General features: G+C 49.1%; 2 protein-coding genes across 2 annotated transcripts in view; one reads left to right on the top strand and one right to left on the bottom strand.

Annotated features, from left to right (window-relative positions):
- Positions 1-3485: 3485 nt before the first annotated feature.
- Positions 3486-18796, top strand: Haao (3-hydroxyanthranilate 3,4-dioxygenase). Its single transcript, XM_027417924.2, has 10 exons — positions 3486-3565; positions 6691-6769; positions 10499-10582; positions 10844-10950; positions 14317-14406; positions 14672-14715; positions 14988-15133; positions 17502-17570; positions 17934-18016; positions 18109-18796. Exons 1-10 carry the CDS (start codon positions 3486-3488, stop codon positions 18185-18187), a joined length of 861 nt encoding a protein of 286 aa, XP_027273725.2. The 3' UTR covers positions 18188-18796.
- The window catches only part of Mta3 (metastasis associated 1 family member 3), a 139644-nt gene continuing 130550 nt past the window's right edge, over positions 10380-19473 (bottom strand). Inside the window, exon 17 of the mRNA XM_035445022.1 lies at positions 10380-10537. Coding sequence (XP_035300913.1) covers positions 10395-10537 — 143 coding nt within the window. The 3' untranslated portion in view covers positions 10380-10394. The remainder of the gene's footprint in view (positions 10538-19473) is intronic.

The following is a 19473-nucleotide window of genomic DNA, read 5'->3' as shown; positions in this document are numbered from 1 at the left end:
ATCAGAATGTGCCTCCAACATGTCATCAGTTGTGCTAAGGTTGAGTATACCTAAAACAAAATGACACTGAATGCCAATGGAAACTCCCACAACTGTAATCTCAGGTAACTGAAGTCACCCTCCATTTAATGACATGCAGTCATAACCATTTCATTTGCTCCTGATGCATCGGGTCTGTAATTTAAACTACATTTTGCAAGGCAGATCAGCCACCTCCCCTAGGGTCATCTAAGCAGACCTAACACTTCCTGTTCATCGTGGATGCTAGGCCGGATTTCTGCACAGGGGGGCAGCAGTGTGCCAGATGATACCTTGGCAGTCATAAATCTCTGGAAATCCCAATTTGCAGCTGGCTACCTCCTTTGCAACTGGCCTGAAGTTGGGGACAGTCTTACGGAGCTGAGCCCTCAGCCTGTGGGGTCTGACGCTGTCTCCATGCAGATAAAAATGGATTTGATGTCCAGCAGGCACTGCTGTCCTCTGGTTGTTTGTGTGCTAGTTGGGAGAAACACCCACACATTTAGGATTACATTATTGAACTGTATTGTGAGAGTACAATAGAAAACTCTGAGTTTGGCTTGCTTTCCCCGACTCTTCACCAGCATAGTGTTTGAGGTAGGTAGTCCTTTTATCCATAGATAGCTATTTGTTCTTGCATATTTGATGAGCATATGAAAGGGGGTATGGTGAGAGAAAGGGAGACAGATAGACCAAGGGGGTCTAAGCAGCTGACACACTAGCTCAGATTATTGAAGGACTAAGGGATCACCTGGTTCTCAACAGCCATGGTCAGCCAAACCTAGGAGTATCTAAAGCTTGTGTGACCTGGCTCACCACGAAAACCAGGGGGTAGAGCACGACCCCACCTGGCAAGCAGGAATGCCTTGATGGGCTGGGAGCCCAGGGTAGATGCTGTTTTCTTCTGATCCCATGCCACAGACGAGCTCATGTACAGAGAAAAGCGGTGGCAGGGGAGAGCAGCTCGATGTTTGATCTTGATTAACTTGATAGGATTTACAATCACCATGGAAACAAGCTTCCCTGAATGTCTGTGAGGGAGTTTCTAATGAATCGAACTGGGAAGGCCCACAGTAAATGTGGATGGCACTAGTATGTGAGCTGGTGTTTGGGGCTGAATAAAAAGGGGGCAGAAGCTGAGTACCAGCGCTGAGTACCAGTCTTCCTTCACTTCCTGACTGTTAATACAGTAGAACTGGCTGCCTTGAACTCTTGCCGCCATGACATCCTACCATGTAGGCAAAGCAACTAATACAAACATGTGTGATCCAGAAACTAGAATAGATTAAGGACCAATATCCAGAAGGCCCCAATCAATCAAGAACTAATCAATGCCAGAACACGTGGGTAACAGGGGAGCTGTTGGGTTTTTTTGGTGATAAAGCCATCCAGCTAGTGATGAGGCTTTCCCATGGTACCCTAGAATGGTGTTTTATCTACACAGTCCAAAACAAGGGCATCTTGATAATGATTATACAACTGTATCTTAGCCTGAACCTAGAGCCTTCTTATCCCCAAATTCTACTTACGGCCTCACTATTAACATTATTTAATTGCATCAATTAAAACACAGGATAACTGCCATTCTGTCCTTTGTAGTATCTAACAGAACATCTGCTAGTCTCAAAGTAGACCCCCCCCCACACACACACTTTGGTGTGAATTCATCCTTCCACCTATCCAGCCCTCCCTCCATTTAACAACACCCAAAGCAAACCTAAAACATCATAGACCCCTATGTAGCCCATGTCTTTGTTTATACCCCCTCTGATTACTTGTAGATGGGAAACATGAAGGTAGCTGGAGTTATTTCGGTACCAGAGAATAATGTAGAAGGAGACACTTAGCTAAAATGTGCTAGATAAATAACTTCAAAGATACAGGCGTAGAAAGGGGTAAGGGGTGGTAGAGTGGAAACAAAGCCCCTGCCAGGTGGATGAGACCATTGCTCAGTATCTGTTTGGGTTTTGACTTACACCAGGGAGCTTTAGAGTCTAGGAAGTAAGTCATGGATGCAGCCCATGTTAGGCTGCAGTCAAGGGCAGGCGAGCATGAGCACCACAGAGGGAGACATTAGAAATCCCTCTATTCCACTGATTCTCAACCTTCCCAATGCTGAGACCCTTTAATACAGTTCCTCATGTTGTGGGGATCCTCCCAACCATAAAATTATCTTTGTTACTACTTCCTAACTGTAGTTTTGCTGCTGTTATGAATCATGAATGTAAATATCTGATATGCAGGATATCTGATATGTGACCACCTCAAAAGGGCCTGTTGTTCTATTCTGCAGTCTGCATTCCGGTGTCAGAGGCCTGAGACAGTTTGCTCTCCCTTGCCCACTCAGTTTTGCTGTGTGCTCCCTTCCAAGTGTTCCAATAATTCTGAGACCTGAAGAGAGAGGGTAAAGGCAGGTAGTCCTATCTCCATCCCTCCCTGCCCCCCACACCCTGGTTCTCATTCACACACTTAGGTCTACCCCCAGGATAACCTGGGCTGAGGAGCCTCTAGTCTGGGCCACCTTCACATGCAAAATTCTTCATATGTGACTTGAGTCATGCAAGGGTCGGGACTGTGGATTTTCGGTGGCACCCACCTGTAATTCCCAGCACTGAGGCAGGAGGATAGAGTTTGAGCTACACAAAAAGTTGGCCAACATCCTGGATTACAAAGTGAGTCTTTGTTTCAAAAACTAATAAAATCCAAACAGAGCATGCAAGGGAGCTAGGGGACAGTGAGCTCAATGGCAGAGCTTGCCTAACAAACTGAAGGCCCAGGTTCGATTCCCAGTGGAGGGACATAGAGCTCAGACATTCCTGCCCACTACTGCTTGGTGCTGAGGTTGCATCAGCAGGACAGGACCTCAGCTGCAAAGCAGGGAGGACCTGCAGCGGCTACCCACATAGGGCCCGGTGTCTAGCCAACCACACTCTGCAGGATGTCGGCCTTGACCTGGTGTTCCCGAGGAGATGGAATGTCTCAGTGATGGTCTCTGTGTGCTCACTGTCGCCCTCAGTGTGCCTTGTGGTCAAAGCCTCGTATTTTTAAACCTTTATTTTCCCTCTCATAGTATTTCTTCAGCGGTGGGGGTCTCAAGGCAAATGGAAAGCCTAGCATCCTGCATCTTACACGAGTAGTTACCAGAACCCTCCCCACCCCCTTCGGACCAGGCAACTAGGCATCGGGAGGATGCTGGCCAGGTCCTAGGAGGTGGGTCTGGTCTGGGGCTTCGATCCAGGCTCCGGAGGGCCCGCCCTCTTCAGTGCGCAGAGGCAGGGATGAGGTCTGAGGGCAGGCGGGGCTCAGACCCAAGAGCCACACAACGGGGTGGCAGGGGCTTGCTCTGCTCTTTGACCTCCGGAAGGCTAATTAATGAGGTGGCCCACAGGAGGCTGGGCAGACTGGGCTCTCCAACTGCCCAATTGCAGGGCCACACGCGGTGGACAGAAGAGTCCTGTCTGCCGACCATGGAGCGCCGCGTGAGAGTGAAGTCTTGGGTAGAAGAGAATCGGGCCTCCTTCCAGCCCCCGGTTTGCAACAAGCTTATGTGAGTCCCCAGCACCCGGTGACTTCTTCCCACCCCTTTTCTTATTCCTCTTCCCCCTCCTCTTCCTTTTTCAATTGTCCCCTCCCCCTCCAGCCTGAGTCCCCCACACCCAGAAGTGTGCTGAGAGACGGTTTGTCATCTTCTTGTTGCTTTCAGGGGAGCGTGAAGACTGACTGTTTCAGGTTTCACTACCTCAGTCTGTTCCTCTTTCTGAAGACCACAGTAGAGATGGTAGCCTTGACTTCTGAGGCTGGCTTGAGTGTCTGTGAGGCTGTGAGAGATGAGGTGGCAGGATGTGACATTCCTTCCATGACTGAAAAGCAAACATATACCTTGGGGGAAATCATGGTTTTCGATGCCCCAGACCTGGAGACAGCTGAACCCTGACAAAACCTGAAGCCATGGAGTCAGAGGACCAGCTTCTTTGGATGGTGTGTGTGTGTGTGTGTGTGTGTGTGTGTGTGTGTGTGTGTGTGTGTGTGTCAGAGTCTCCATAGCCCAGACTGGCCTTAACTCACTATGTTGTTAAGGGTAGGTTTGATCTCCCAGTCTTCCTGCTTCTACTTCCCAAGTGCTAGAATTATGTGTGTTTGCTGGGTGCTGAGGTTCTGGGTGTAGAACTCCAGCCTTCTAGAATGCTAGGCAAGCACTTTCCCAAATTGAGCTCCATCCCTAGCCATGGGGCTTTTGGATTCAGGGCTCAAGGCCACACATGAAAACACCGGGCTCTCCCAGACTTCCTCTGCCTACAGAAAGGACTGACCTGCTCACACTGCCTTTCACTGCAGACTTCCCCTCCATCACCTCCCTCTCCTCCCCCCTCATTTCTGCAGCTGAGCTTCCTGTCCCCATGTTTGTGTGTCTCCAAGTCATTTCCAATGGGTGATGTCCTAACCCAAACAGCTACATCCACTTACCCTCCAACGGGAAGATTAGGCCGAGTACATTCACATCATCTCATTGAATTCTCACAGTTGCCCCCATGGGGTTGGATTTAATAAGTAACTTTCCCAATGTCACAGAGCTATCCAAGGACAGAGTCCACATGCAAGCCCAGAAACAGTTTGACTACAAAGTCCACGCACACCCTTGGTCACTGTGCAATACCCCATGTCTAACCATCACCGCCCCTTGAAGCCTTCTCTCTCCTCTCTTTTCTACCTCTGCCGTCTCCCCCAGTTTGGAACTTTATCATTTTTGCCTCTTTCCTGTCTTTAGTCCTCATTCATACTCCTCCAACTCCTCCTCCTGTCTCAAGGCCATGACCACTTCTCTGAATCTATCCTCATCATCCAGGTCAGAAGTGACTGCCTTGCCTCCAGCCCTGCCTCCAGCCTTCCAGTCCTCTAGACCTCCTAATGCTAATCATCACAATCACAGCCCCTCCCTTTATTCAGTCGGCAGATAACTTGCCAATCACCATGATGCTCTGGTTTTGGGGATATGGCAGGAAACAAACTGAAAAAACAAATGCCTTCCTTGATTCTATTGAGAGGGGACTTCAGTCCATATGAGCAAGCCTTGGAAGTAACTCTCCATCAGTGGGAGGGCTGGTTTTCCATGGAGAGTCTGTGCCATGCCTGGTTCTAGCTTGTGGTGCTTTGCTGGCATCCGTGGTGTTCCTCAGTTTCAAATTCATGAACCCAGCATCCACTTTCATCTTCACAGACCCTCCCCTGTTGTGAGTCTCCATGTCCAAATTCTTGCTCATAAAACCTCATTTACATTTCGATGAGCAAATCATAAGGCAACTGGAACTGTCACTCCCTCCTGCTTGGGACTCCTGTTTCCTCAAGGCATTCTCTCTCTCTCTCTCTCTCTCTCTCTCTCTCTCTCTCTCTCTCTCTCTCTCTCTTTCTCTCGTGTCCCATCAAGACTGACCCCTGTACAGCACTGTTAGAGGCTCTGAGGGTCACACTCAGCTCCTATATGCTGTGTGATGTGAAGTGTAGCTCACTCCATTACAATTTACTAAACAGGCAACAGCCATGTTTCCAAATAAGTTCACCTTCTGAGGTCCTAGGGGTTAGAACTCCAACATAAGAAATGGACCAGTCAGAAGATTCAACCTGTCACACCCCCAGAGAGATCTGCATTCTGACTGGGGAGGGGATGGTTCTCAAATAAAATTGTTCAAGAACTTTTTGTACCTATCTCAGTAAAGTTTATTAATAAAAGGCAAAAGAAAAAAATGGCTGAAGGGAAGGGTCTGTGGGTAAAGGGCCTGAAGGCCTGAGTTCAAGCTCTAGGATCCACGTGAAGGAAAAGGAAAATCGACTCTCAAAGCTGTCCTCTGACCTCTGACCTCCACACTTACAGCTTATGAGATTATCACTGGGAGAAGCCAGGGCAGGAACCTGTAGGCAGGAACTGGCGCAGGAGTCATGGAAGGGAGCACTTGCTGGCTTTGCTCATCATGGCTTGCTCAGCCTGCTTCTTATAGAACCACCAGCCCAGGGGTGGCCCCACCCACAGTGAGCTAGCTGGGCCCTCCCCCCATCAACCATCAATCAAATGCCTGGCTCAAAGGCCAATCTGGTAGGGGCATTTTCTCAATTGAGGTTTCCTCTTCCCAAATGACATAAAACTATCCAGCACATAAATACATACTAGTAAAAAAAAAAAAAAAAACCACTATGAAATGATTTAAAGACGCCTCTCCAGATGAGGAAACTAAACCCCATTAAGGTCAACTAATATATCCAAGATGTAATAAAGCTAAATTGATCTTAGGAGGCTGGCTTCAGTGCCTGTGTTTTGGAACACATGACACACACATGTCTGTTCTCCCCTGCTAGATATCACAGTCTCCTGAGTCCCTGAGTATGGTCCCCAGGGATGGAGAGTCTCATAAGCAGACAGGTTGAGGGCTCCTCTTAGTTCTCCTGTCTTGAGTGTGGCCAGGGCCATGAAGAGTGATACTCTGCCACACTGCTTCTTTGTTGGTCTGAAGGCGCAGAGACACACAACCACACACGGAGAGACACTTAAATGCATGAGGAACAACCTGGCCATGAGAGCGGTCTGTTCTTCTCCCAGATGCAGGCACCATGTCTCCTCCTGCCCCCACAGGTTCCTGCTATCCTCCCCTCACTTCGAGTCCTGTTCTTGTCTCTTTACTGCAGGCACCAGGAGCAGCTCAAAATCATGTTCGTTGGAGGCCCCAACACTAGGAAGGATTACCACATTGAGGAGGGCGAGGAGGTAGGCCATGAATGCTCACCCTTGCCATCCTGCTGCCACGTATGGGGGAGCAGACACTTCCACCCCAGGGCTAGTGGGAGTGGCCCAGAGAAAAGCAAATTTGACTGCTGCAGGAAGGGAAAGTAGCTGCTTTAGAATTGGGATGCCTGCAGGTCTACCTTTGACTGCCTTGTGCCCAGGGAACTCTACTGGGGAGGCCCTGTGTTGACAGGCTCTTGCTGTGGGATCTCCACTTTCATGGACATGTATAGTGGTCTATACTGATGGTCCTTTTTCAACCTGAATACATATGATTGCTCTCCCATATGAGACACGAACTCTGAGAGATACCAGAAACCAGGCTGTTGCTGTAGTTTTCTTGTCCCCCCAGTTCCCGCTGCCCTTCTCAGCCCCAAATAAGCACACAGAGACTTATACTAATTATTAAACTGTTGGCTAGGGCTTCTTACTGGCTAGCTCTCTCTTAACTATTAACCCATTTCTATTATCTATGTATTTCCACGTGGTCTTAGCTTACCAGAGAACTCCTGGATCTGTTTCTCCTTTGACGGCTACATGGCGTCCTCTTGAGGCGCCTCTCTCCCCACTTTCTCCTCATCTCCTAGCCCCTTCTATCTTCCTGCCTCTACTGGCTCCCAGCCAAACAGTGTTTTATTCATCAACCAATAAGAGAAACATATATACAGAAGGACGTCCCCCATCATCAGGCTCTCCTTCTCGACCACAGAAGGAGCAAAGTGTCCAAGGACACAGGGAGGTGGAGGTGTTGGGTGCAAAGGTAGAAAGGGAGCAAGGGCAGTGCTAAAGGAGTAGGGACAATGTGGGCCCTTCTTACTACTGGAGAGGACAGGCCTGATTCCAAGTCTGGAGACTGAATTCTGAGCTTCTCCACCAACTTACTGAAGCTACATTTTAAAAAGTTAAGTGTGATGCATACACCCGCAATCCTAACACTCTCGAGGGGAGGCAGAGAGGATCAAGGGCTCAAGGACAGCCTGGGCTATAAAATGAAAACTTGTTTGAAGGGATGGAAAAATGGTTCGGTGGTTAAGAGCACTGGGTGCTCTTCTAGAGGACCTGGGTTCAATTCCCAGCACCCACATGGCAGAAAACAACTGTCTGTTCCAGGCAATCTGATTCCTGCATAGAGACATGTTTGTAGACGAAATACCTATGTATATAAAATAATTTTTTTAAAAACCCTTGTTTGAAGAGAAGAGGAGGAGGAGGGAAAAGAGGAAGGAAAGGAGGAGGAGAAGGAGACAACAACCACTACCCCTCCTGGGAGACAGACAGATCCACCACTGTAGATCAGGATGTAGCGGGAAAGGACCACTATAAAGTGCCCCTTATTTTCTAGGAGCCCTGGCTCTGGAGTGTGAGCCCCCACCCCCATCACTGACATCCCCCACACCAACCTAGGACTGCTCACCATGAACCCTTGAGAACTGCTCTGTCAGCAAATTCTGAGGGCCCAGTGTGTGTGTTGGGTACCAGAGCAGCAGGCAGAGGGCAACAGGCCTGTGGCAGTGACCTGAGCTGAGCAGAGACAGTTCCACATACCCTGGCCTTCTCTTGCCCATTGAACACTTCTCTGAAAACTTTTTCTGTGAATTAAAAAAAAAGATATGAAAATCTAAAACTACAGCAGGGAGGCCAGTCATAGCTGAGTGTCTGTGGTGACTGACGCCCAGCTAGCCTTTCCTGCTTGCCTCTGTCAGCCTCATCCCACGCAACGGTTAGGCTTGCTGTCAGTGTCCACCCCGGCTGTCCCCATCTATCTCTCTCCTCTTTCTTTGCCTACGCTCATCTCCAGGTCTCTCCATGCTGCTCAGGTGGGTGGGTGTCTGTGTCAGCTGGTTTTTATGTCAAATTGACACAAGTTAGAGTCATTGGAGAGGAGGGGGCCTCCATTTAAAAGGTATCTCCATAAGATCGAGCAAGCTGGCTGGCATTTTCTTAATTAGTGGGAGGGTACAACCTGGTGTTTGCCAAGAATAAGGACATCTGGCTGGGAAGGAGACGGGGTTCCTCTGCGCTCGGAAAAAGGCAATGTATACAGAGTAGATATGTAACAGGTGTGGGTACTTACCTGTTCCTGGCTCCCCTGCCTGTGCAGTCCTTTCCAGGTCACAGACTCAGCCAGGCTCAGTTTAATATCTGTGTGAGCTTGTACACTTAATCTTCCCGCCTGCCCCAGGCCTCAAGCATCATTTACTTCGCAAGGAGTGTAATTCCTTTTGGATTGCCCAGGGCTGTTGGTGATTTTTTGCTGTCAGGGGTATGTCCTCTGCTGCAGGCCAGGTCCACTCATCACAGGGAAGGCCTCTGGGCAGAGGGCAAGACAGGGAAATTCCACCTCTGCCTTCTGGTTTTGATCTATGGCTGTTAATACCTTGCAGTCTGCCTACAAACATTTTGAATCTGGTCTCCTTTCTCCAAGTTTCCCTGACATTAGCAGGTTCTGGGGATCCTGGCCCCTCCCATAACCCTGATGTACCTCTTTCTCTCCTCTATCAGCTAACATGAAAGAACCCAAGATTACACTGAAAATTGATCTCTCTCTCTCTCTCTCTCTCTCTCTCTCTCTCTCTCTCTCTCTCTCTCCCCATACATGCATCATGTACACACACAAACACTCACATGCACAGGCACACACAAGCTTAATTGTTCCTACAAGAAAACCTAGTAGGTTTTTCTGATTTGTATTCAATAACATAGTGTGTGTGTGTGTGTGTGTGTGTGTGTGTGTGTGTGTCTGTGTCTGTGTCTGTGTGTGTCTGTGTGTTATGGGGGATTAAACTCAGAGCCTCATAATACTGCATAATAAACATTCTGCCATGGACCTGTGTCTTCAATCATATGGCTTGTTTTTAATAAAGAAAGCAAATACCGTTCACTGTAGAAAACATAAGATGTGCAGAAAGAAAGCTTCACCTCACTCCCAACCACAAACACTGCCACCTACATTATATATGGGCTATTGTGTAATTAGTGTAATTAATTACTATATAATGACAAAGTCCCACTCCATAACCCAGACTGGCCTTAAACTCAAGGCCTTCCTTCTACTAATTAGAGACACAAGTCACCATGTCCAATTCATAAGCTATTGATTGGGATTTTAGGATAGAACAGAAAACTTGGTAGGAGTCCCCTGGAGAAAGCCCAGCCACCAACTCCATCCACCTAGGCTGCCAACTTCCACAGCCCAGTGGCAGAGCATCTCAATGCCTGGAGGATACACACAGGTCCCAGAGCCACAGGCTATAGCCCCAACCTCAACTCCAGGACTCACCAGCTTAGACCAGATGCTTTGACCCTCAGCTTTATTTTCTTCAGAATGGGGCTAATGTTGATGTTGGAGTTGTAAGATTTCTAACCGGCATGAAAAAGTCCTCTTGGGTTAAGGAGTATTTGTATTTCCACTGCTGAGCCAGAATTCTCCATCGAGCTTCTTACCCAGCCTCCTATATTCCGCCTCCCAGTGCCCTTGCATCCCAAGGACTCTGGAGGTCACCTACATGTTTCAGATGTGACCCCTCTATGTCTCCAGCTTTCTTGTCTGTGGCCTGGAACAGGGGGTACAGAGACTTGGGGCGGTAGTTCATAAGCCCTGAGGTCTTCAGGAAGCTGTTCCAGTTTTCTGGCCAGAATTCAAGTCCTGGGCAGGAGTTACAGATCTAAACGATGGAGCAGGGTGGTCCCAGGCTCTTTGTTTTTTCACAGGTGTTTTACCAGCTGGAGGGAGACATGGTTCTCCGAGTCCTGGAGCAAGGAAAACACCGGGATGTGGTCATTCGTCAGGGAGAGGTGAGGCTGACACCAGGGGAAAGAAAGGCAGGGGGCATCAGAGCAGAAACCCACCCTGGTCACTTTCAAGCCGATCCTCTGGGCTTCTTCTGAGCACAGACATGCCCTTGGGTTTCTTGGGTAGAAGCTGGGTGGAGAGTAGGGTTCAGGGTGGACAGGCAGAACTCCCTGGGGCCCTGTGGGTCACCCAGCATGCTGGGGTACTGAGGTCACCTCGAGGGATTGCAGCCACACTGGACTCCTGTTCTCCGTCCCCTACAGATATTCCTCTTGCCTGCCAGGGTGCCCCATTCTCCACAGAGGTTTGCCAACACCATGGGGCTGGTGATTGAGAGGAGGCGGCTGGAGAGCGAGCTGGATGGGCTGAGGTACTTGCTCTCTAGTGCCTTGTGGTGCTTAGGTAATCAGAGGGCTAACAGCGGAGGAGCATATTCAAAACTATAGCAGGAAGGATCCAAGATAGACTCAAGAGAACACTTCCTGGCCACCCAAAGACTAGAGGGCTTGGCAGCAGGAGGTCATGAAGACCCTGGGTTTGCTGGTTGACCAGGGAGGAGAAAGTGGGTTTGGTCATGAGGCAGGGGAGTGCTCTCTGTGGTGCACTTGAAGTCTCAGCTGGAGTTGGCATTTGTGTTTTCTGCAGATCTGCTAGGAAGCCTGGGGGTGGGGGGGTCGGCGGGAGTGATTCAGACAGGGAGAATGAATGAACCTAAGAAGCCACTTGTCTTGGTATAGGCAAATACTGCTGCTTCTAGCATCCTGGGTCAGCAGAAGTTGTCCTTGGCCAGTGCCTCTACCCTTGTGTCTCTACCCCAGATAACATTAAGTGCAGACATCTGGCTAGCAACAGCTATGTGCCAGGCACTAGCTAGGGGTTTCTGTGTATATTTAGTTACCCTATATTCCCCCCATGAGGCTGGGGGCTAGGTTTTACCATCTGCTCTTTTCGAAGCTCTGGGGACAGAGAAGAAACTAGGCTAGTAACTTGCTAGACCTGGCATTACAGAGAAATACAAAGCCAGCATGCATGCCAGATCAGCAAGGTGGAATGGTAAATCAGACTCCATCCTTCTTCCCTTGAAACCCATCAGTCTTTAGACCAGTGGTTCTCAACCTGTGGGTCTCAACCCCTTTGGGGGTTGAATGACCCTGTCATAGAGGTCACTTAAGACCATTGGAAAAGCCAGACAGTGGTGGCACACGCCTTTAATCCTACCCCGCACTTGGGAAGCAGAGTCAGGCAGATCTTTGAGTTTGAGGCCAGGCTGGTCTAGAGTGAGTTCCAGGGCTATACAGAGAAGCCCTGTGGGGGAGAAAAAAGGTGGGGGTGGGGGCATCACAGCACCAGGAAGGTTGAGAACCACCGGTCTAAACTACTATACTCAGAAAGGAGGAAATCCTTCAAACTCAGAGGACCAAAGATTTTCTGGCATCTCTGCTTTCAATTTTCAAAGAAAACTTAAATTTCTCAATAAGTTACAGGAATCAGATCTCTTTATCCCACATAATTCTATAATAATAGGCATTCTTTTTTTTCTTTTTTCCTTTCTTTTTCTTCTTCTTTCTTTCTTTTTTTTTTACACACTAGCCAACATGGTAGCTGGGGGGGGAGGGTGCTGGTGGCCTCCAAGCCTCTACCCTCTGAGAGAGGAGGACCCACCCCATACCCACTAGCTCCACCCTTCCTAGGTCCTAGGCCCTGCCTCCATCCTGTCCGTCCTGCCCACATATGCCCTTAAGGCCTCCTCTAAATAGCTCCTCTATAATGGGCATCTTTAAACATTCACTTTCCTTCTCTCTCTCTCTCTCTTTCTTTCTTTCTTTCTTTCTAAATTTATTGCTTTTTATTTTATGTGCATTGGTGTAAGTATTCATTTTTCAATGAGCTGAAATCATACACATTCCTTCTCAAAGTCTAGAGACATAAAAATTCAAAATGAACTAAATTAAAATTACCTGCCACTAAAGAGAGAGTTTTATGGTTGGTGAATTTAATTCAATTCCTCTTGTTCTTCCCAAGAAAAGAGAACCAAAACCTCTCGCCATTCTCCAGTTAGGCATAAAGTAGTGACCTTTTTGTTCACACCTCTTCCTCTTAACCCTGCAGTCTTGTTACATGCATGGGTTTAAATTTTGCTTTTGTGTGTGTGTGTGTGTGTGTGTGAAAAAACAAAAGAGTTGATATTGGAGCCAGTGAGATAGCCCAATGTCAAGACGCCTGCTGCCAGGCCTGAGGGTCTGCTCTTCCACATGGTGGAAGATGAAAACTTCTGAAAGTAGCCAGGCTGTGGTGGTGCGTGCCTTTAATCCCAGCACTCAGGAGGCAGAGTCAGGCGGATCTTGTGAGTTCGAAGTCAGCCTGGTCTACAGAGTGAGTTCCAGGACAGCTGGAACTACACAGAGAAACCCTGTCTCGAAAAACAAAACAAAAATCACAAAAAAACTCCTGAAAGTTGTTCGTAAATCCTCTTCTGACCTCCACAACCCATTTTATAGAATGCATGCATGCCCACCCCCAATAAATAAACAATGTAAGAAAAAAAAATTCATGAGACACTGTAGACATCTAGAATTTACAAAGTTTGCATAACTGCAGCCCCCTGCTCATTGAAGAAGTTTATGAGTATTTCTTAAACTGTTAAAAAGTTCCTAAAACATATACTGCTAATGGCTGCACCATAGTCGACAGCACAATGGCCCCTTGTATAGGCAGATAGTTGGTTTTACTTCTACATAGAGTCTTTCTAAGGTGGCTTTATGGAGGAGACTAGTGAGTTATTGGTGTCCTCAATAACATTTTACAGCAAATTCAATAACGGATTTCATCTGGCTGCTTTTGACCTTTAATAAAAGCCAGGACTCAACATTAAAATGCCACCCTGAAGGCCATTCCTAAGGGCACTGTGGCCCCATAATGAAGCTTCCTGGTAGCCAGTTCCATCTCAGGGTAGAAGCTTGGGGGGAGCATGGTATGTCTACATCCTGTCTCTCTCCATAGGACTGTCCCTACTTTTCTGGTGAGAGTTGAAAACCAGATAGAACTGGACTGGTCTGGAGCTTGTTCAGAGATTGGGCATTCTGGGGACAGTTGCCCCCAGCACCTGCCTTGTGCTACCTGCATAAGGGCCAGTGGGACAGCACAACTCTGCCTGCCCCGGTGTCCTGGCTATGGGGATATGGGTCATTGCAGGGGTGACTGAAGACTGTGTGTGTACCACAGAAAGCCAGAACTACGCTCAAGTCCTAAGAAGCAGAGGTGACCTCTGACCTCTGAAACAGAAGAATCCTTCCCTCATGGTGTGTGTGTGTGTGTGTGTGTGTATGTGTGTGTGTGTGTGTGTGTGTGTGTGTGTATTCGCATGTGCGCTGCATTGGCTACTAAAGTTCCTGTGTATGATGACCTAGAACCCAAAGAACAAACTTCAAGCTGCCCAGGACACACGCTCAGATTCAACTTCCTTTTGCTGAAAACAAACACACTTGGATTGAATGTTCTCCAACCTTCTGTCTTAAGCGTAGCCCTCTCTGTCGTATTTAAGCTGTGTAACGCCTACCTGCTTCACACATGCCAGGTGTCAGTGTGATCCCTGGGCTGAGCCAACAGAGGTAACAAAGCAGCATAGCTATGCAGTGCCTGGGCTCAGAAATGCGTGCTTAACCAGAGCCCAGTCTGGACCAGGCTGCCCCTAAGCTTCCCAGATGGAAGCTCATTACCTTGAGCTCTTTTTTGGCAGGTACTATGTAGGGGACACTGTCAATGTCCTCTTCGAGAAATGGTTCTACTGCAAGGACCTTGGAACACAGTTGGCCCCCATCATCCAAGAGTAAGTCACCAGCTTGGCCCCACCCCTCACGGTCCTTCAGTTTTGTAACACCCACTGGACTTGAGCCATCAGGTGTGGAATTAAAGAGAGTCTCCCACCTTGGGGATAGGATGAGATGCTCTGCTGGGCTGGGAGGGAAAGTACGATAGGTGATCAAGTCATTCGAGGCTCTATGAATGTGTCCTGGCTCCTGCGTATGGTGTATGCCTCACTGGCATCCTAACAGGAGTGCTGCCATTCCCCTCCTGTCTGTTTGTCCCTGCAGGTTCTTCCGCTCTGAGCAATACCGGACAGGAAAGCCTGACCCTGGTGAGGCCGCCGACAGCCACATTCTCCTTCTCTTCCCTCTCTCCCTCCCTGTAGTGGATTGGGTATTGACCCAGGAACCCCGGGGTCCTCTGCCCAGAACTTCAAGCACTGAGCAAATGACACCAAGTAGCACCCAACTATGGCTGTTCAGCCATTAGGTTGCACCCAAGACCCATATATGCTATTGTGTTAGGGCCTCTGGGACCTGGGAATACTGGGGCTGGGTGGGCTGAGCCTGGAGGTCACTGCTCATCATTGTGTCGCTGGCACAGACCAGCTGCTCAAGGAGCCACCATTCCCATTGAGTACACGATCCGTCATGGAGCCCATGTCACTAAAGACCTGGCTGGATGGCCACTCCAGGGAGCTGCAGGCAGGCACATCCCTCAGCCTGTTTGGGGACACCTATGAGACCCAGGTAACACTCAACATCCATCCGTCTGGCACCTGGGAAGTGGGAAGTTGTGTGTGTGTGTGTGTGTGTGTGTGTGTGTGTGTGTGTGTGTGTGTGTGTATGTGTATGTGTAAGAGAGAGAGAGAGAGAATAGCTTTCCTGTTCTCTGTCTCAGAGTAACAGTATTTCTGTGGATGGAATTCTCTGGTAGATTCATGGTCCCACAGACACTTTTCTTTCAGAATGGGAAGTTCTTCACCCATTGTCACCTTCCTGGGTGCCTGCCACTTACCTACCCCTGGACTTTTGGCACATGGGAGCTTAGAGGCTGAAGGGAAAGAGTTATTTGGCAGAGGGCCGGGCAGCAATGTGTAGCGACCCTAACAAGCTGGCCTTTCATCTAATATTGCTCCTGCTTTGGTAAGAACAAGGCAATTGTTATGGACAAATTAACCCACAGCTGCCAGTCATGTGACAGCTTATTTACTAGAGTAACCATGGGAAGTTCTAGAAGGATAAAGAAAAAAAGTCAAGGAAGGCTCCTGGAGGAGATGAATTTTTTAATTAAAAAATTGATTTATAGCCAGGCGGTGGTGGCACACGCCTTTAATCCCAGCACTGGGGAGGCAGAGGCAGGTGGATCTCTGTGAGTTCGAGACCAGTCTGGTCTACAAGAGCTAGTTCTAGGACAGCCTCCAAAGTCACAGAGAAACCCTGTCTCGAAAACCCCCCACCAAAAATTTCTGATTTATTCATTTCACATTTATGCTTCTGTATGCTAGCCTGCGTGTATGAAAGCACATTACATGCTTGCCTGGTGCCCATGGAGGCCGGAAGAGGATGTTGGACCCTCTGGAATTGGAGATACAGATGTTTATGAATGACCCTGAGGGTCCTTTGTGAGGAACTCTAGGCATCCCTCCAGCCCCCAAGTAGAACTGTAAAGCCAGTGTACAGGCTTGCAAGAGGATGGGAGGGAGGCAGACAGAGCATTCTAGGGAAGGTAGAAACACAAAGTTTCGAAGAACAGAAACAGCCTAACCCTGCAAGCAGTTGAGGCTGGCCAGAACTAAGTGGAGAAGTTAGGATGGAAACTAGATTACTAACTGTTCCTGGAACTCTGCTGAGCTATACTTAGGGAGGGGACATGTCCTAGAGACAGTGGGGCTTCACCCAGGCATTGAGTGAGGAGACTAGAGAGGCATTTCAAAACGGTCATCCTTCCTTCGTAAGGCTGAGTTAGAGGACAAGGTGTAACAGGGAGCCCTACAAGGATCCTGGTGGTTCTATGTGTGGTAACTTGCCAATGGCACAGCCTGTATGGTTATAAATAGTCACTCTGGGTCAGGAAGGTGGCTCACTGAATAAAGGCGCTTACTGTGCAAGCCTGGAAACCTGAGGCTTGATCATTGGAACCCACATAAAAGTGGGAAGAAAGAACTGATTCTGTAGGTATCCTCTGATCATCAATGTATGTGTGCCCACACATACACATCACATGTTCACACATGACGATGATGGTGATGGTGATGATGGTGGTGATGGTGATGATGGTCGTGATGGTCATGATGGTGGTAGTGATGAAGATGCTGGTGGTGATGAGCCTGATGTGATGATGAAGAGAAGGAAGAAGAGGAGGAGGAAGAAGTAAAGGGAAAATAGGAGAGAAAGAAGAGGAGGAGAAAAGAAAAAGAAAAATCTCACTCTGGGACAAGAAGCTTAGAGTATAGGTTTAGAATACCTTTTCAGTACCAGGGACACCCAAAGCTTATATAAGGTTGTGATAATGGACCCAAAACCTGAAGCCCCTTCCACCCATCACAGCTATCACAATGGCTTCCTTCGACCTTCCCCCACCCCCACCCCCCATCTACCTGTTCTAGCGTTCCATAGCAAATAACTATTGACCCCTATTACAGCCGGCAGGAGCAGCAGCCCTCAGTAGTCACAAGGTCGGCAGGCCTCAGCCTCTCTTTCTTTCCCAAGTCAGACTCTGAACATCTCACAGGAAGGGTGGAGGAAATCTGAGGAGCTGGGGTGGCTGTATCTACATGTGAGCTGGTGACACACATTAGGAGGAACCACAGAGGCCCGTGTGTGTGTGTGTGTGTGTGTGTGTGTGTGTGTGTGTGTGTGTGTGTGTGAGAGAGAGAGAGAGAGAGAGAGAGAGAGAGAGAGAGAGAGAGATCATGGGTGATTGTGAATAACCAGCAGGCTGCCGGCTGATGCCTGACAAGTAAAGCCTTATCATATGTACGACTTTACCAGTGCCCAGTCTTGCCCCTTAAAGGTCACAGTGGTTGATGAGAACCAGGGTCAGGACTATCTCCCAAATGGGGCAGGACCCCCCCCCCATCTCAAGATCCCCAAATTCTGCTTTGTCTCCTACCAGGTCATTGTCCATGGACAAGGTAGCAGCAAAGGCCCAAGACAGGATGTGGATGTGTGGCTGTGGCAGCTGGCAAGTAGGGTGGATCCAAAGACAGGGTGGTGTAACTTCCTGTCCATGGAGGTTGGGTTGTTCCTAGGCCTCAGGTTCCCACAGTGAGACCAATTCCCAGAGCCTCCTTGCTAGCCAGACTCGGGGACGTTAAAGCAGGTGTTGAGGCCCAGCAGTTCCCCAACCCTCTTTTGTTGCTCTGTTTTGTTTTTGTGGTATTGGGGATGGAATCTAGGGACTCCTGCTCTATCATCAAACCTCCCTACCCCCTCCTCCCCCACCCACACACTTTTCTTATTTTGAGACAGGGTTTCACAAGTAACTCAGGCTGGCCTTGAATACAGTCTCATCAGCCTCCATTTGATTCTGCTTTTTCTTTCGCAGGAGGGCTCCTCCATGGTGACAATGGGAGGACAGCGTGTGGGCCTGGCCCCGGATGACAGCCTGCTGGTACCCGCCGGAACCTTGTGAGTACATGGCAGACTTTCTGAAAGTCTGGAACTGACTCCCTTTCCCAGGGGTCTTCAGGCTCTGGCCTTGCCTATCTGTGTCTCCACAGGTACACGTGGGAGCGAGCACAAGGCTCTGTGGCCTTGTCTGTGACGCAGGACCCTGCCCGTAAGAAGCCACTGGGGTGACCCTCGTGTGTGGGCCACAAGCAGTCACAGGGTGCCTGAGCCCTGGCCTTGCAGCTCCATTCCTGAACAGCCCTTTTAGCCTCATTGCTTCTTCACAGACATCATCGAGCACCTCAACCCGCCCCCTGCTTGGTTGTGGCTTTTCACTGTCATCTGCCCTCCTGCCATCCTCAGCCCAGGATGCCAGACTCCTAAAGGGTACCAGCAGCTTGCCTCTCTTCTAATAGCTGTAGCCCTACACTGTCCAGCTAGATGCATATCATCCCCATGGGCCCACCAGCTTGCCACTAAGAAATCTCTCAATAAAGGCACCCTGATGAAGGGGTGCTTGTGGGTTGTAGGTCGTAGACTCTCCGTTCCCCTGCACTGTGGTGCATCTGGTGTTTAGGGACACCAATGACCACAGGATGTTAGAGGGACCGTTACTGTGTGTCACCACTGTTTGTGGATGGGCATTTCTCACTGCATACGCAACCCCAACCCACACATGTGCTGGGTCCATCCTGCCATGGCTGTACAGCTGAGTGCTTCTTTGTCTCTTTCTCTCTTCCCATTCATCCGTTCATTCATTCATTTGCTAACATAACTTAAAAACCAGCAAACCCCCACTCTGCCGCATTTCTTTCTCAAGCACAGAAGTCACTCGTGCTAACTGCAGAAAACAGAAATCTTTAAAACGCAATTCCCCACCCCCAGCGTTAATCACTAGTCACAGCTTCTGCAGGTGGCGGAATGGGAAGTGGGATTCCATAGAGAGACATGCACAGCCTTTCTGGGCAGCCTGGGCTCAGTGAGGGACTTCAGAGAGAGGCTGGTGGTACTGAGCCTGCATCTGCACAGAACAGGCCTGGGCTTAGAGACAGAGGTTCCTCTAGGAAAGGGAACTAGCACCCTGTCTCCCTACCCCAGCCTGGTGGCTCACTGCTCCAGCACACTCTGCTGGTGGGCAAAGAAGATCCGACTTAACTGACAGTGTTCTGCCCTGAGGGATGAGACACCAGCCCTACCCCAAAACATTGCTGTAAGCAAAGAAGGATCACACAGGTGCTCCCAAATGTCTACTCTCTGGGGTGGCCTGGCCCATGCTTGGCTGCACCAATGTGCTTCTGGGTACGGGGTCTGGGAAGACAACATGGTGGGTCTCAGATGCTCGAGGGTCAGAACACAGAAGGGGCAGCTCCATCTGTCAAGAAAAGACAGCCAGGCTTCCTCGTGCTCTCCTCAAAACTCTTCATGAAGGTGACAACACCTGATTTTACAGAGGACAATTTTATTAGAGTTTAAAA

Source organism: Cricetulus griseus, chromosome 5, assembly GCF_003668045.3.
Source record: "Cricetulus griseus strain 17A/GY chromosome 5, alternate assembly CriGri-PICRH-1.0, whole genome shotgun sequence".
NCBI lineage: Eukaryota > Metazoa > Chordata > Mammalia > Rodentia > Cricetidae > Cricetulus > Cricetulus griseus.
Note: the sequence above shows the minus strand (reverse complement) of the source record. Positions and strands in the feature narration are given on the sequence as shown.

What these genes read in the sequence shown, in the direction of transcription:
- Haao (XM_027417924.2), top strand. Translation starts at nt 3,486, where the DNA reads ATGGAGCGCCGCGTGAGAGTGAAGTCTTGGGTAGAAGAGAATCGGGCC. An exon ending in AGCGAGCTGGATGGGCTGAG is followed by an intron (nt 10,951 to 14,316) that starts GTACTTGCTCTC and finishes CTTTTTTGGCAG; the next exon opens with GTACTATGTAGGGGACACTG. An exon ending in GACAGGAAAGCCTGACCCTG is followed by an intron (nt 14,716 to 14,987) that starts GTGAGGCCGCCG and finishes TCGCTGGCACAG; the next exon opens with ACCAGCTGCTCAAGGAGCCA.